The sequence below is a fragment of the Carettochelys insculpta genome, chromosome 8, assembly GCF_033958435.1.
Source record: "Carettochelys insculpta isolate YL-2023 chromosome 8, ASM3395843v1, whole genome shotgun sequence".
NCBI lineage: Eukaryota > Metazoa > Chordata > Testudines > Carettochelyidae > Carettochelys > Carettochelys insculpta.
The window spans coordinates 146,843-165,193 of NC_134144.1; the positions used below are offsets into that span (position 1 = coordinate 146,843).

The following is an 18,351-nucleotide window of genomic DNA, read 5'->3' on the forward strand; positions in this document are numbered from 1 at the left end:
TGCTCTAAAATCTGAATGCTACTCTGATTGCCTAGAAATCTGCCTCCTGGGGATGCAGAGTAGAACTAATGATCTAAATTTGGGGTCATTTGACCAAGGGACCCCTGAGTTACAGGTTGCTCCCCAAACCTGTTTCCTTCTGTTAAATAGAGGGTGTGGTATGGATGAATTGGACAGATTTCATTGATAGATAGTGTGAACTCACCCCACCTTAATTAACATAACTAAGGATAAATCAATCACAACCCTATTCAACAAAAGGAATGCCATCAAGTGACTCCACTGAAGCATATGAGATTCTTGGCCTCACATCAATATCAAGAAGAACCAAGGTGCTCCACCAATCCTTGCAGATGAGGCAATCTAATGTACCTTCTATTGAAGGCAATGGAAAATGTGGAACACTTCCCATATCTTGGAAATCATCTTTCCACTAAAGTCAACATTAATGTGGAAATACTGCATTGTCTGAGATGTGCAAGCTCTGCCTTTGCCCACCTGAGACAAAAGATCTTCGAGAGCTGGGACATCTATCCCAAGATAAAGCTCCTTGTATATTCTGCAGTGGTTGTTCCAACACAACTGTACACATGTGAAACCCTCTACATATGAATGTCATTTGAAGGCACTTGAACAATATCAACACTGCTTCAGGAGAGCTCTAAAAAGGAGGGTGAGAAACTGTTCTCAGTGGTGTCAGATGGCAGAACAAGGAGTAATGGTCTGAAGTTGAAGAGGGAGAGGTGTAGGTTAGATATTAGGAAAAACTACTTCACCAGGGGGGTGGTGAAGCATTGGAATGCGTTGCCTAGAGAGGTGGTGGATTCTCCATCCCTTGAGGTTTTTAAGTCCCAGCTGGACGAGGTCCTGGCTGGGATGACTTAGTGGGGGTTGATCCTGCTTGAAGCAGGGGGCTGGACTAGATGACCTCCTGAGGTCCCTTCCAGCCCTGTGATTCTGTAATCCTAAATGTCTCTTGGGAGGATAGGCGCATGAAACACTAGCGTCCTGGAGGAGTCGAACATAAGTAGCATGGAAGCCACTATCATTCATTAACAACTTTGTTGGACTGATCACATGGTTTGGATGTCTGGTCAGTGCCTCCCAAAACAGATTCTGTTTTCTGAATTGGAGGAAGGACAGAGGAACATTGGAGTCCCATAAATGCAATATAAGGACATGCTGAAGGCACACATGAAAAAATGCAGCATCACTGTCAACACGTGGGAGAACCTTGCCCAAGAACATCCCCCAGTGAAGAATGATAATTTATGAGGTGGTAGTGCAATTTGAGAAGTCCCAGCACAGTGGTGATGAGAGGTGGAGAAAAAGAAAAGAGCTTCAAAAACTGCTCCGCTCCCCTCCAACTACCACCAACACCTGCCCTTTCTGTGATAAGATCTGTGGCTCCAGAATCGGGCTGATCAGCCATCAATGGGCTCACAAATAGAGTGACATGAAGATGTCCTACTCGTTATTGAGTGATCACTAAGAAAGCAACAAAAGGAGTTTTGCAACAGATGCCTGTAGGGTGCTATAATTTGTAAATCATGGGTGCTGGCAACTTGATATGATAAGAATGTAATCTGTCTTTTGGGGAAGGTCAAGGGAGGAAATTAGGTATATAAATGATTCCTGGGAAGGGAGCAGTACTAGGAGTCAGAAGAGGAATTAGAGGGAGAGGGGATTGTGGGGAAGAAGAAATGGGAATGGGTAGGAGTAGAGGAGAGAAAGATTGGGGGGTTCAGGTGAGAAAGACATAGCCCCAACCAGCTCTTCTAATGTACTCCCTGCTCTCCTCATGCCTATACTCTGCTGGTCCTCCAGTGTAATGCACCCCAGCTCTGCACTCCAACCTACCTATATTCCCAGCTAGCTTATAATGGCTAGCACTAGCACGCACAGACACAAATGGAGAAGAAAAATTTTGGTGCTATAAGAATTCATTCCTGAGGGAACAAGTACTTCTCTTCAAGCCCTCGAGTGTCTTAAACCACTTGACAGTGCCTTCCCAAACACAGAATACAAGACACAATTTTGCTGACAATCCCAGTCAGAGCAGCTTCAGGGGAGCAAAGTTCTTCCAAATTAAAAATTAACAGCTACCTACTGCCAACATTCCCCCTAATCTTTTCCATCCATCTATTTTTTCTATGCACTGAGGGATGTGAGAGTGTTCCCCACCAGGAGAAACGAAGCCTAGCTGTGGGTGCTCTGTTAATCATCTAGCTGGCATTTGAATCTCTCGAGCAGCTACACAAGCACATAGCTTACAGGGAACACTACCTATAGCCAGCTGTGTTTCAAGAGAGGCTAGATGGGCTTGTCATTCTGTCTGTTGGGAAGAAAGCAGCATCAAACCTGAATTACCATGATCTGATAGTAGAGTTTGCAGCAAATAAATCCAGGAAGATGGATTTCAGAATGTAAGCAGTGTGACCTGGCTCATGATCAGTGGGAGTTTTTTAATTCACCATCATCATCATCCTTTATGCCTACTGGCGTGTGGAAGCAACAAAGGTCCTCCAATTCCGTCTGTCACTGGCCAGTCTTTCAATAGGGCCCCAACTGTGATTCGTTGCTCTTCACTTCTACTTCAGTGGTCCAGCACCATGTTGTCTTGGGTTGTCCTCACTTCTGCTTCCCTTCAGGAGTTCAGTGCACAGCAGTCTTTGTGGTGGAGCTTCCATCTTTCCTGAGCACGTGACCAAACCATCTCCAGCATCGTTTCATAATGACAGTGGCCATGTCATCTTGCTTGCACTGTGCCAGCAGGTTCTAATTTGAAATTATTCTTCGCCAAAAAAAAAAAAAAAATAAAATACAGAGGATCCTCAAAAAGGCTTCTCATATGAAAGGCTGACAATTACTGAGGTCATACTCTGTCATCTGCCAGCATTCTGATCCATATAATAATGTTGATAAGACACAGCTCTGATAAAACTTCAGTTTGGTGTGGATGCTGTACTGTGATGACTTCCATACAGCATTCAGTATCAGAGGGGTAGCCATGTTAGTCTGTATCTGCAAAAACGAGAAGTCCTGTGGCACTTTATAGACTAACATATTTTGTCAATAATATTGCATCTTATGAAGCAGGTCTTTGCCCACAAAAGCTTATGCTCCAAAGTATCTGTTAGTACATAAAGTGCCACAATACAGCATTCAGACTCATGAAGACATTTTTGGCTTTAGTGAATCTACTCTAAATATCACTTCTGACACCTCTATCTAGTCTGACACTACCCAAATATGTAAAGCTCTCTATGGCAGGTATGTCCTGGCCATCAATCTTGACTGATGTTGGTGCTTCAATGTTTAGGGTCATGACTTCTGTTTTCTTCTGGCTAACTCTTAGTCCGAACCATTTGAAGGTGCAAAGTTGAGTTGTCTTCTCTTGCATATGACAATGCATTATGAGAGAGCAACACAAGATCATCAAGCAAAATCAAGGCCCTCTAGTGTAGAGAAGACAGACCATCTAATGCCTTTTGGTTCATCTTCTGTTGTACACCACATAACCCAGTTTATGACTAAGTTAAAAAGCATCGGCAACATGACACATCCCTGCCTTACTCCAGTCTTAACTCTGAAGCACAAATCATTATTTCCAAAACTGCATGTGAAATTATTATAAAAACACTCGATAAGCTGTACTGATTGTTTTTGTATTCCATATGCTCTCAAAATATGACAATCCCTATGAATGCCATTGAAAGCTTTTTCAAAAATCAATAAAGTTGATAAACAACAGCTTCTGCCATTCAATGCATTGCTCCGTGATGGTATGCAGTACAAAAATTTGATCTACACACTCCCTTCCTTTGTGAAAGCCAGCTTGCTTTCCTCAGTGATTTGTCAATAGTGTCTGAGATCCACTGAATAATGAATTTAGTAAGGATCTTGCTCGGCACTGAAAGGAGAATCATGTCACGCCAGTTGTTGCAGTCACTGAGTGGCTCATTTCTTGGGTATCTTAAAAAGAATTCCATTCATCCATTCCACTGGCACCTGCTTCCCTTCCCATATTGCTGTAAAGAATCGTTGAAGAATAGTGGCTTCAACTTCTGGGTCTGCCTTGAACTATTCAGCATTCAGATTGTTGTGTCCTGGAGCTTTACCAATCTTTAAGGATCTTATTGCAAGCTAATTTCTTCCATTTTTGGTGGAGCAGTAGCTATCATCCTGAAGAAAAGAACAGAGAAATGCTTGCCAATCAACAGTAGATGGATGAGAGCCAGAATGGAAGGTAGACATGTAAACTAATGAAAGTGAAGAAGAAGAAAAAAAGTTTAATTATATTATCATAATTATAAAAAGAGCTACAATATAACACTATAATTATACAGCTGGGGATTATCAATATTTAACCTGCAGCCAGCAGGTATCCTTGCAAAATAACGGCATTAGGTGTACATTAGGAAGCATTTTTGTGTAGTCAAATTTTGACAATATACTTCAAGCCACTCAAAATTTATTATATAACATAAAAAGTTTACATGCGTACATTGTTGAAAGCATTATTTCAAAAACAGTTCCAAGGTTTCTTGATTCCATTTTACAATCTTACAACAATATGTATAAACAGAGCAGATCAACCACAGCATTAGAAATGAGGCACTGCTGAGAGCACAAAGCATGTGGACTTGTTAATTTCCATTTTAGTCTTTTTCAAAAATAATCTAAAGCCTGGAGAGTTTACTAGTAAGAACAGCCTTAAGGCACAACATGCCCTTAATTTTTTAAAAACCCTTTTATTCCAATTTTTTCAGCTAATCTTTAACTTAAAACATAAACCACATTTACTACTGACATTCTAAGGACAAATGAAAAGCTGTACTTTAAAGAGCAAGTGTGTACAAAATGTGGGGACTTGGGAGTTGAGAGGCTGAAAGTTTGAGGAACAACATTAAAAAAATTAAATAAAAATGTTTAAATAGACAACTGATTTCTGATTGGTGGGCAAGGAGAAGCTGCTCATTGCTCAACCTGTTAACAACATTCATGTTACCCGATAAATCAGAGCCTGAAACAATCTGGTTTTTTTACATGAACAAATCCTTTCATTAAAATGCTGTCATAAAACACATTCACACATGAGTAACAGTAATCACTGCAGATAATACAATTGTTTTTATTTTAAAATAAAAACTTTCAAAACAAGAACCTCATTAGGAGCAAAGAAACAGCAGATGCTAAAGAATTCCTCAAAGCTCCTGTACAATTTAAAAACAAATTTACACGCAGTTGGTTCTCAGCGGTGCTTTATTCCACACAAGAGGGGGGGCAACTCTTCCAGAACATATCTTCATGAACAGTCAATAACAAAACTTAAACCATAAAGTAAAGAATCCTCTTGCATGAAGCATGTTGATTGTTGAGAGACAACAGGTCACTAATCTTATGGATTCTTGAAAACAAGGACAATGCTTCAAATATTTCTTAAGTAGCGAGATACTTGTGGGCAGCTAGGAGGCTCAAAACAAACACAATAGTAAAAATAAAAAAAAAAAACCAAAAACAAGGTACAAGAATGAAACTGCTTCTATAAACTACAAATTGCTCAGCCTGTGACTTTTAGTTATATCTGGACAGTGTTTAGATTAGAATCACATTGTTCTCGTCTACCTAAGGATCCTCACTGACTTTAGGCCTAACCTACCGTGCAACATTCTTTTAGTAAAACCTAATTGAGCTGCACCATGCAAGCAGAATGGGTACACCTGCTGGCAGAATTTTCTTGTTCTTATTTCAGCAAAGACTAATAGCCAATCCCAAGCATAAAGTGTAACTCAAACAGCTCATCCGCAGTCTTACTATATAAAGGAGGAGTGGCAGGTAATATGGCAGTCAAAGAAGGGGGAAGGTCTGCTTTGTTCCCTTACAGCTGTGAAACTGAGCAGGCACCCAGAATCTGAACAGCAGTTGGCTCAGCTGAGAGGGGGTAAATCATATGGACACAAGCAAGGGGAATTTATATAAAGAGACATTAATGTTACAGACTAAACCAGAAGCATTGCCTGCCATGATGGAACCAGTTTTCCCACCCATGGAATAAGAGCAGTTTGGTATGAAGGACTTAGTGCTGGAGGACTCAAGGCAAAACCCAGACCCAGGAATGCAGGGCTGGGCAGGGCAGTCACTGGGCAAACACCTGCTCTGCTGCGGGAGGGACTGATGTACAAGTCCCATCTCTTTCTAATGAATATTGCCAGGATTCCTCCCCAGAGGGGGGAGACAATTTTTAGCATAGGCACCTGCCGTTGGGACACTTGTTGTCTGACTCCCACATCCTGAGCAGCCTTCCACTGCAAAGTCTCTTGCACCACAAGCAAGCATGGGTTCCAGTTAAATATCCACCATGTCCAGAAGGGCAGATATATGGAGCTCACAGGCAACCTCCTCTTCCTTGTTAGTTCTAATCATCTGTTGCAAGTGTTTCACTCTGTCCGACAGAGAGGTGCCAGTCTCTTCTACCAGAGCCCCAGGACTTCCAACCTGTCCAGAGGGAAAAAATGCACTAGTGTCAAAAAGTCACTTGTCCCACAGGAACAAGGGAAAGTTATCCATGAAACAATGTGCCTGTTAAATCCCTGTGCTACCCCTGGAGACAGCTGGGCCGCTGAACCAGCAATCTCCTATTGGTGCAGGCACTTTCACAGGAGGGTGGAGCATAGCTAGCAGTTTCACCACTCACCTCCTACCTTTAACTTGGTGGAGTGTTGGCTAGCTGATCTCTTGCACCACATCTCACTGTAACTATGCACAATAGCAAAGGGAACATTGACAATGTGACGGGGTGATCAGAAGGATGTAAATACAAAGCTAACCTTGGATTTCTGGGAAATATGCTCACAGCAGCCCACTTGTCTGGGACAGCTAAATAAATATAAATAAATAAATAGTTGGATACACACATCTCCTATGACTGGAAGGGACCTTGGGAGGTCTAGTCCAGTCCAGTCCTCTTGGCAGGACCAAGCACCATCCCTGACATCTCCTTGCCCCAATCCCTAAATGGCCTCTTCAAGGATTGAACTCTCAACCCTGGGTTTAACAGGCCAATGCTCAAACCACTAAGCTATCCCTCCCTGCCACCTCCCTGGAGCCCATCTACCAGACTGGCAGAAATTCTCTCTCGAGAAATGCGTATACTTGGAATTTTACCATTAAAAGCATCTGTTATTCCCAAGGCAAGTTCAGAACATCAGTGCATTTGCACACAGCTCTGCACAGTAAAGCCTTATGTTCTTGCCAATACAACTCTTTTTACCTGTGGGCATGGGGATGTGGAAGTTTCACTCAGTGAATGGATAACCTGAGGTGTACAGATCAGACTTTGGGGAAGGTAGAGGGGAAGAGACAAGGAGCATGGGAACTGCTTGGAGTTGTCTTCTGCTAACCACTTGTGTAGCTGCTCCTCAAACCTAGAAAAAAATTAGGTTGTAAGCACAAGTTAACTCCAGTTCAGCTTTACATACCTTGTACTTTTCAGCCTAAAGGATGCACATGTTATGGGCCGATATAGTTGCAAAAAGCAATCAGTCCCTACAGATACACTAACCTAGTTGATGAGCTTCACCAACACAACGGATGCAGGAGATGTGAGGGTTGATCATTGGTGTACACTTTCAATAGGCTCTGCACTGCTTAAAGCCCTGGAATTTTTTCATGGCCCTCACTCCATAAAGGCGATGATAGGAGAAGGCGAGACCTTCCCTATCCCTCGACTGCCTAAGACTGAGAACAATGGCTATGCTAAAAAACTATTTACAATTATTTACACAAGAAAATCTAGGGAGTCTAGCAACAAGCTCTTACCAACAGCCTCATAGGCAATAAGGAGGACTAGAGGAGAGTCTGGTCAGTGAGGTCATATATAGAGCTCCACACTGGCACCACTTCAGGGGCTCCACAACTGACCTGATGGGTAGCAGCTAGGGAAATTTTTTTCTGACAGTCATGCACATGCATAAACACATACCTACTTGAACAGATATGAGCAAGCAATTGAAAAAGAACTGCACTGTTTCTCTTATTAAATCACGATAGCATTGGTGAGACATTCAGTTGCCTTGAGCTGAGGCAGTTCCTAGGAGGTTGCTCCTGAAAACTCGTAGCAGTTTATTAATTCCAAACTAAATGTGCATTTTCCAAAATTTACTAATCAGAATCATTCAGACCGGGGTATAAGTGCGTTTGTTCTCAATAATTCATCAACAATTGGATTCTCTATATGCCATTAGAAGGTTTGTAGTCTAAGTTACAGGCACCCCATTTGATGCATTCCAGTTTGATGCAGTTTGGAGAGAAGCCTCTGATCCCTTAGTTTACAGACAGTGATGGAAATAGTGATATAGAAAAATGAGGAAACTTCCCCCAGAGAAGGCATCTACAACCAAAATAGCAAGAAAAGCCTTTTTTTTTTTCCAAATTCAGTTACAAAATCAATACTTCAAGAGCTGAAATGCATGTGAATACAAGTCAGTCCTTAATAAATAAAGTCAAACCATACTTTTTGTAACCCCTATTTTAAGAACAATGCACACACAATGATTTGTACCAGTTAGAAAGTTTAAATTACTTTCACCCCTGGATTGGAGAGCAAATGAGGACAAGCAAAATGTTGTGCCTGGGGATAGGCTTTTAAGTACGAAGGCGCAAAGCTCACTTCAACCCTTCCCAGACTCTACCCCCAAACCTTCCCTCCATCTCAAGGCTTTACCTGCCCCAGCCCCCAAACCTGCCCCTACCCGTCTCCAGGCTCAACCCCTCTCAGCACCAAATCCACCCCTGCCATCCCCAGGAATAACCCGCCTCAGCGATGAGGTCCTCCAAATGTGCATGCTGATGCTGCTCCTCCATGCCCACTGCCTCCTTCTCAGCAGGTCTGCACTGCTCCAGCAGGGGCAGACATGGCCGCCCCTCTCCGCAGTTCTCCTGAGGGCTTACCACTTCCCCAACCTGCCACCAGCCATTAAACCAATTAAATATAGTTCCATTATTTCAGCAGCAGCAGGGCAGGGAGCTGCAACAGACTCCTTAAAGAACCGCATGTGGCTCCCAAGCTGCAGGTCGCTGACCTCTGCCCCAGTGATCCAGAAGACAGGGATGAAAGCAGAGCTAACCACACAAGGAAGATGGGTTCTGCCTGTAATCGATCACTCTCTCCATCATGTTCTGAACACACAAAGGGCTTTTTTCCACTAATGGGAAAGTGGTGCTGTGATGATGGATCCACCAAGGGTTGATATAGCAAATCTAATTGACCACAGACCACTCTCCAGTTGACTCCAATATTCCATCGGAAAGAAATTAAGGTAACTAGATGGGGGGAGCTTCTCCCATCAACCCCCTGCCGTCTAGACACTGCAGTAAGTTGACCTAATATCAGCTACATAATCACATAACTAGAATTGAATTTAGGTTGACTTAATCCTGTAGCATGGCTCAATTCAAGCAATGTGTACTGCAGCAAAAGGTAACAAGGAAAAAATATCCCCCATAAAATGGATGATCTAAAAATGTCCCCCTTCTTCCCACTGTCCTCAAAAAAAGGCAATCCAATCAGAATTCCAAATGCTGAGCAGGAACAGACAGTACACTCCAGAAACACTGACTATCCATGCCAGCATAGGAAGATAAGATGGGAAGGGAGAACCCCTTATGCCAGAACAAATGCTCATACAACAAGCTTTAATGCTGATAGACCCTACACCTCACTTGACAAACTTCAGAAAATGATACATAGCAACCATCAGCTTCTGGGAAGAGTCAATCTTAAGAAAAATAAAAAAGCAGTGCTCAGAATCAGATTAGCAGTGCCAGTGAAGGAATCCAAATCCTTGGAGCATTACTTAGCTGTCAGAGCAGAGTTAAATATACAAGTTCTTGGCTTCCTCAAAGCAATGAGGACGCTGAATCCTGTAACTTTAGAGAAATGGATCCTTTCAGTCTAACATGGGAAATGGCCCAATGTACTAACCAGTTCCAGGTTCCCGGACAGAAAACTTCAGTGAGAGGCAACAGGGGCATACTTTACTCCCTTCCTAATCTCACAGACAAGGAACTGTGACATGGCACGGTGAAGTGACAGGGAAAATGTACAGAGGAGAGTATTAGAAATTCTTTACTACTGACTGACTTGCAGCATGGAGTGCTCTACCCATCGAAACAAACCTTCCCTGTGTCTGGAACAGCAGCGCTAGTGCTTTCCCCACTAAAATACTGCAGAGAGCCTTGCTTTGGGATCAAGCCTCTGAACTGTTCACATAAGCTACAGAGGAAGGCTGGAATAAGAGCAAAAGGTCTGCCCTGATGACTAGCAGAACTGCATGCAATTGCATGAGATGTTGTGATGGGCTAAGTTCCGTGATTTTGTTCCTGGTACCTTATGGGGTCATGGAAACTTGTCTTCTGCTGCAAAAATGATGAGAAGTCCTGTGGCAGCACCTTACAGACTAACAGATTTATTGGTGCACATAGAGTTCTTTTGCTGCCAAATTCTGCCTTGCTATAGTACTGATGGTCCTTCTGTTGGTAGACACTCACTCCAAGGACCTCAAACCCCCCAGTGCACACATTATGTTTCGGATCTTGAATGGTCATACCTGTTCTACTGACCAGGGCAGAAAACATTTTTTCCATGTACTGCCCAAGGAGCTGAAGGGAACAAACAGCCGAATACCCTTATCAGATTGGTGCCCATTGTCTGCTTGCTTGTCCCTAGAACCAACTCTTTTCAAAGTAACTGAAGAACAGAGGGGAACAGGACACAACAACATTATGGAAAGTAGAGGAGATTGTCAGCAACAATCTGGGTTTCTCCCTGAAACCACTAACCCTCAGCTTTGTACAACAGAGAAGCCTGTTCATGAACTCCAGCACCCTGCAAAGCTAGCAATGCCTCTGTGAGAAAAGGATCTGTGCTGCTGCACCTGTCACTTACCTCTGGTGCTCTCTCTTCTCCAGATCCAGACTAGCAGCCAACCGCTCTGGGAGGAGCTCCTGGGCAGAGGCCACATGTGTTAGATCTGATGCACTAGGAATCCTTGTTTCCTGACCCCTTAGGCTGACAACATGCTCAGTTTGAGGCAGCAAAATGGGATGATGTTTTCCAAATGACTGAGAAGCATGTACCCTTGACCTGCAAGAATGAAGTATTTTAGTGAGAGGGAGGAAAGCCAAAGCCAGTGTGTCCCTAGCACTGGAATTATGAAAAAGTAGGAACTAAGGAAATAATCACACTTTCTGGGATGAATCCCCCACATATGGAGAGTTCAGCATGAGACCTCTGATGCATGGACATGCCACTTGAGCCCTGAAAATAAAATGTATGTGGGACAAGGAGTGTGGGGGCACCTACACACAAGTGGGTTTCATTTAAGGAAAGATATATTTGAGGTATGTGTACTAGTTAGACTCTAAGGCCACAGTGTCCGATACACTCCTCGTTCATCAAATGTGGAGAATGGGGAAGCGTATTGTGGTGAATGTGGCTTGGCAGGCTTATCTGGCAGCTCAGGTGGTGGTGCAGGGGTGCCTCAGGCACCGCAATATGTGGCTCTCAGGGTTGTGTGGCTTGGGGCTTGGCTACTCTGGCAGTGCGGCTCTCAGGGCCGCGCAAGTCCGGTGATCAGGTGTCTCACTTTTGGACACCACTGCTCTAAAGCCACGTCTACATTATAAACTTACGTTGACTCAAGTCATATCAACATACAACCCCCCCCCCCCCCCCAGTTAGTATGCCACTTGTGTATGTACATACTTGACACCTCATTGTTGGCAGTGCATGTACTTGCCAGGAGTGCTTGTATTGATGCGGAGTACAGTATGAGACTTGTCAATGAAGCATATTTTTTAAGGAAGTTTTGGCAATGAATGCTGGGCCTAAATGAGCTATGCAAGGGTCTGCTTCCTGGGCATGGTCAATAGTGGGATGTTAGGTCAAACTTAGCTGACTTAGGTCAATTTTCTAAGCAATTAGTTATCACCACTGGGGTCCTTCTAGCAACTTTAAGGCCTCTTGAGGTCAATTTTGGCGCACTTGCTTTTCATGAGGAGCAAAGCCAAATTCAACCTTGCATGGTTGAGTTTAGGGTAGTGCAAATGGAGTGCTGAGAAATTTAACGTTCTTGGCCTCCTGGAGGTGTCTCTCAGTGCCCCCAGTGTGACCAATCTGACCAGCACTTTCAGCTCCGCTACTCTCCAGGTGTATAGGAAGTGAGCTGGGAAAGTTTGAATTTCATTTCCTGTTTGGCCAATGTGACAGCACACCTGAGCAGTATATCTTTGCATGAATTCCCATGGGATTCTAGGGCAGAGGGAACCAACCAGTGTCCCCAAACCGTCTGCCGATACCAGGAGCTGGGAGGCAAAATCAAATCAGTATCTTAGATGTCTATATACAAATGCAAGACGTTTGCGTAATAAGCAGGAAGAACTTGAAGACCTGATAAACAAACACAACTATGACATAGCTGGTATCACAGAGACTTGGCAGGATAATACACACAATTGGAATATTGGTATAGAACGGTACCGCTCACTCAGGAAGGACAGGTGAGGTAAACAGGGAGGAGGTGTTGCCTTGTATATTAAAACTGGACCCACCTGGACAGAGATAGAGATGGACGTAGGAGACAGAAGCATTGAGAGTGTCTGGGTTAAGTTAAAAGGGGAAAAAAAACAAGGATAATGTTATGCTAGGGGTCTACTAAAGACCACCTATCCAGGTAAAAGAGATGGACAAGGCTTTTTCTAAGTAACTAACAAAATCATCCAAAGCGCAGGATTTGGTGCTAATGGGGAACTTCAAACTGTATGCTGGGAAACTAACACAGCAAGGCACAAACTATCCAATAGGTTCTGGAACTGCTCTGAGAACAATTTTTTTTTATTTCAGATGGTGGAAAGGGCTACTAGGGGAGAAGCTGTTCTAGATTTGATTTTAACTAATAGGGAGGAACTGGTTAAGAATTTGAAAGTGGAAGGCAGCCTGGAAGAAAGTGACCATGAAATCACCGAGTTCGTGATTCTACAGAGTGGTAAAATGGAGATCAGCAAACTAAAGACACTGTATTTCAAGAAGGCAGACTTTTGTAAACTCAGAACACTTGTAGGTTAGGTCCCATGGAAAGCAAGACTAAGGAAAAATAACTGAAGAAAGTTGGCCATTTTTCTAAGGGACATTATTAAGGGCCCAAAAGCAAGCTTTTCCAGTGGGTAGGAAAGACAGTATGGCAGAAGACCACCTTGGTTTAACCAGGAGATGTTGCATGATCTCACAAACAAAATGGAGTCCTATAAAAATGGAAACTAGGACAACTTCCAAACAATGAATATAAGCAAACAATACAGATATGCAGGGGCAAGATTAGAAAGGCAAATGCACAAAATGAGCTCAAACTAGCTAGAGACATAAAGGGTAACAAGAAGTCATTTTCTAAATATGTTAGAAGCAAGAGGAAGACCAAGGACAGGGTAGACGCACTGCTCAGTGAGGAGGGAGAAACAGTATCAGAAAACTTGGAAATGGCAAACCTGTTTAATGACTTCTTTGTTTTGGTCTTCACCAAGACTAACATAGTGAATGCTGGTGGGAAGGGTTTAGAGGATAAAATAAAAAAAGAACAAGTTAAACATTACTTAGAAAAGTTAGATGCCTGCAGGTCACCAGGGCCTGATGAAATGCATCTTAGAATATGCAAAGAGCTGGTAGAGGAGGTATCTCAGCCTTTAGATATCATCTTTGAAAATTCCTGGAAGTCCAGGAAGATTTCATAAGACTGAAAAAGGGCAAAAATACTACCCATCTATAAAAAGGGGAACGAGAGCAACCCAGGGAATTACAGACCAGTCAATTTAACTTCTGTGCCAGGAAAGATAATGCAGCAAGTAATTAAGGAATTCATCTGCAAACATCTGGAAGAAAATAAGATGACAGTTAACAGCCAGCATGGATCTGTAAAGAACAAATCATGGCAAACCAATCTGATAGCTTTCTTTGATATGATAACTAGTCTTGTGGATAAAGGAGAAGTGGTGGATGTAGTATACCTAGACTTTAGTAAGGCATCTGATATGGTCTCACAAGATCATCTTATCGATAAAGTGGGCAAACACAACTTAGATGGGGTACTGTAAGGGGTGCATAACTGGCTGGATAACTGTTCTCAGAGGGTAGTTATTAACAGTTCAGAATCATGCTGCAAGGGCATAACAAGTGCGATTCTGCAGGGGTCTGTTTTAGGACCCATTCTGTTCAGTATCTTCACTCATTTAGATATGGGCATAGAGTATGCTTAGTAAATTTGCAGATGATAAGCTGCAAGGGGTTGCAACTGCTTTGTAGGTTAGGATCATAATTCAAAATGATCTGAACAAACTGGAGAAATGGTCCACGGCAATAGGGTGAATTTTAATGAGGACAAGTGCAAAGTACTCCACTTAGGAAGGAATAATCAATCAGTTTCACACATACAGAATGGAAAGTGGCCATCTAGCAAGCAGTACTGCAGAAAGAGATCTAGGCGTTATAGTGGACCACAAGCTAAATATGAGTCAAAAGTATGATGCTGTTGCCAAAAAACAAACATGATTCTGGGATGCATTAACAGGAGTGTTGTGAACAAGACACAAGAAGTCATTCTTCCACTCTACTCTGCACTGATTAGGCCTCAGTTGGAGTATTGTGTCGAGTTTTGGGCACCACATTTCAAGAGGTATGTGAAGAAACTGGAGAAGGTCCAGAGAAAAGCAACAAGAATGACTCAAGGTCTAGAGAACATAAGCTAAGAGGAAACACTGCAGAATTCGGCTTGTTTTGCTTAGAAAAGAGAAGACTCAGAGGGGACATTACAGCGATTTACAAGTACCTAAAGAGTGTTACAAAAGGAGGGAGAAAAATCGTTCTTCCCGGCCTCTAAGGATAGGACAAGAAGCAATGGGCTTAAACTGTAGCAAGGGAGGTTTAGGTTGGACATTAGGAAAAAACTTCCTGTCAGAGTAGTTAAACGCTGGAATAAATTGCCTTGGGAGGTTTTGGAATCTCCATCACTGGAGATATTTAAAAGCAGGTTAGATAGACATCTATCAGAATGATCTAGATGGTACTTGGTCTGACCATGAGGGCAGGGGAGTGGAGTCAATGACCGCTCGAGGTCCCTGCCAGTTCTAGTGTTCCGTGATTCTTTGATTCTATGAATTCTTCAGGCAGCCTCTGGCAACAGCAGGGGAAGCTATGGTGGCTAAGGAAGAGGAGGAGAATGGTGAACAGGCAAATGGGAGCAACTGACCTCACCAAAAGCAAGGATCTTTTTTTAAATGTGAAGGTGAAAAAGGACCGAGGAAGACATGTTCATTGAGCACATGCAGACTACCTGCACAGACAGGGCACAGCTAAGTGCATGGAGGAGGATGGATTGTGAGGAAAGGGCAGTGCTCAAGGAACGTCAAGGCCAGACTCAGGAGATGTTGAAGCAAACTGACCTTCTGAGGTGACTGGTTGAGGAACACAAATCCCCACTGCAGCCCATGCTGAAACCACATGCCTTCCTCACCATGTTCCACAGCTCTCTCCCCCTGCCCCTTCAACTCCCCAGAATGTGGGGACTGGAGGGGAAGTCAAGAGAAGCTTTCCACTCAACCCACAAGGACGTTTCCCAGAACAGAAGGCTGACATACACACATCTGTGACTGCAAAACACCTCTTGCCCTTGCTCACACCACTCCGAAGGTCCTACCATGAATACCTTTATGGTGTGCTTCATTTTGTGCCCTAAATAAAAATGCATAAGCTCTCAACAACAGTGTCTTAACTGCTTGTGTTGCACAAGTGGGGATGGGAGTTTACAGGCCAGCACACATCATACAGGGGTACCTCCTTAGCAAAAGACATGACTGTAATGTCACTGTCTGGTCACGCATAAAGATGTTTTGCAAAGCCTCTCTGATAAGGCATGCCCCGTGCTGTGCTCTTCTTATTGCCTTGGTGTCTGGCTGGGGCCAGCACATATCATATAGGGGGCACACCTCTTTAAACAACAACTGGTAGGACTGTCATGTCATTTTCTGGGCATGCATAAAGATGATCTTCAAAGCCTCTCTGACTAGGTGTTCCCCTTGCTGTGCCTCTTTATTTCCTGGTCATTTGGCTGATCATATTTAGTGCCCAGGTGATCTGCCTTGGCTTTCCAGCCTGCCATGAAAATTTTCACACTTACTCTCTCATAAACCATGGAGCACACACCAGGCTGCCACAATCAGGGGATTTTCTTTCCCCTCCACTGAGATCTAACTGAGTCAATAAGCTCCTACACCTGGCCTTTAAACAGTCAAAAGCACATTCTACTACCTTTCTGCACTTGCTCGGCTGTAGATGAACTGCCTGTGTACTGCTTCATGAGCTAAGAGAGCAAGGAGTAAGATGGATCTACCAGGATTACTACTGGCATCTCCAAGTCTCCAATGGTAATCTTCTGGACTGGGAAGAAAATTTCATGCTGCAGCTCTCTGAAAAAACTGGAGTTCCTAAAGATGTGTATGTCATGCCTCTTTCCTCACCACTGGTGTCAGTGAAATGGTCCCTGTGATCAACCAAAACCTGTAACACCATTGAGAAGTAACCCTTGTGGTTTAAGTACTCTGTGGCACCAACACAGAGATGTGTGTTAATCTATTGCTCCCATGTGGCTAGGGAACCCCATCATGGCACAACCATCCACTATGTCCTGCCCATTTCCCAGAGTCATCATTCTTTGTGGCAGAAAGTTATTGATTATGTTGGCTCCCTGGATCACAGCAGCCCCCACCATAGATTTACCTATTCTGAACTGATTGCCCACTGACTGGTAGATATCTAGCGTTGCAAGCTTCCACACAGCTGTTGCCACTCACTTCTCAACTATCAGAGTAGGTCCCATCCGGGTATTGCTGCTCTTCATGGAAGAGGAAAGCAATTCACAAAGTTCCATGAATGTGGCCTTACGCATGTGAAAGTTTTGTAGACACCTGATTGTCCCATACCTGCAAACAATGTGGTCCCACCAGTCTAAACTTATTTCATGGCACAAGAACCAGTGTTCTACTGTGTACAAAACACTGAGTGCAGCCAGCATCTACCCATTGCTCCTCTCTAGCATTTCACATACATGTATGTCTGTGATGTCCTCTGAGATTTCACTGCTTTGGCAGCTGCTGCTTAGGGTCTGCACATACCACAGCATAATGTGTTTCCCACTGCTTTCCAGAGGGAGGGGGGAGGAGATAAGTCCACTATGGGAAGCTGACAAAACATGCCCAGAACCACCCACAGTACTGTTTTTGTGTTGTCAGACACTGGGAGCTTAACCCAGAATGCAAGGGGGGAGCAGGGATTGTGGGACAGGTACCCACAGTGCACTGCTGGCAAAGTCAAAGCTGCCCACCATAGTGGGGAAGCCATGCATTGACTTCATGTGCCAGTGGTGACACGCAACCTCGACTTTACAAAACCATTTGTTAAAAGGTCAAGCATAATAAATTTGACCTAATCTATTAATGCAGACACACCCCCAGTTTTGCAACCATCTCTGCTCCATAATGATGTCCATTTCCCATAATTTTTGCACTTTTTAAAATGCATAAACACCATTTGAAATTCCTCTCTGAAGTCTGAGCTTCCTCTCTGTTTGACAACTGTGACGAAAGCATGGCATTTGGATAGCTCTGCACTTTTGTCATGAGCACTGCAAACACAGACTCTCTGCAAAAACAGAATGCATGATCCTGCAGCATTTGCAGTCAGAAGAACTACTGAATTAGTGCAGAACATAACAATTTCTTGGAATACAGGTTACTGTGGCATATAGCACAAACAAATTCAAGGCTGTTGGTGGCATTCACGGATCCACTTGACCTGCATCGGGCTAAGCCATGGCTGTACTGCAGTGAAGTCTAAAATAGGTCTTGACTGTATCTTCCTAACTGTTCACAGCAGGGACCTACGATTTTTGTTATGATTTTATGTTGTTTGTCTATATTCATCCTTTGTAATTTGTCCTAGTTTCCATTTCTTATACGATTCCTTTTTTAGTTGGAGATCATGCAAGATCTCCTGGTTAAGCCAAGGCAGTCTTTTGCCATGTTTTCTATCTTTCCTACGAGGGCCCAAAAGCAAGCTATCCCGCTGCGTAGGAAAGATAGAAAACATGGCAAAAGACTGCCTTGGCTTAACCAGGAGATCTTGCATGACCTCAAACTAAAAAAGGAATCGTATAAGAAATGGAAACTAGGACAAATTACAAAGGATGAATATAGACAAACAACACGAGCATGCAGGAGCAAGATTAGAAAGGCTAAGGCACAAAATGA

The 18,351-nt window shown here is 43.4% G+C and overlaps 1 protein-coding gene across 2 annotated transcripts in view; it reads right to left on the reverse strand.

Moving 5' to 3' along the window:
* Positions 1 to 4,334: 4,334 nt before the first annotated feature.
* The window catches only part of MCM3AP (minichromosome maintenance complex component 3 associated protein), a 71,435-nt gene continuing 57,418 nt past the window's right edge, over positions 4,335 to 18,351 (reverse strand). For both annotated transcript variants that reach the window (XM_075002115.1, XM_075002117.1), the window contains 3 exons: positions 10,949 to 11,146; positions 7,274 to 7,427; positions 4,335 to 6,498 (listed from right to left, as the gene is read on the reverse strand). In XM_075002115.1, the coding sequence (XP_074858216.1) occupies positions 6,349 to 6,498; positions 7,274 to 7,427; positions 10,949 to 11,146 (502 nt within the window). In that variant the 3' untranslated portion in view covers positions 4,335 to 6,348. The remainder of the gene's footprint in view (positions 6,499 to 7,273; positions 7,428 to 10,948; positions 11,147 to 18,351) is intronic.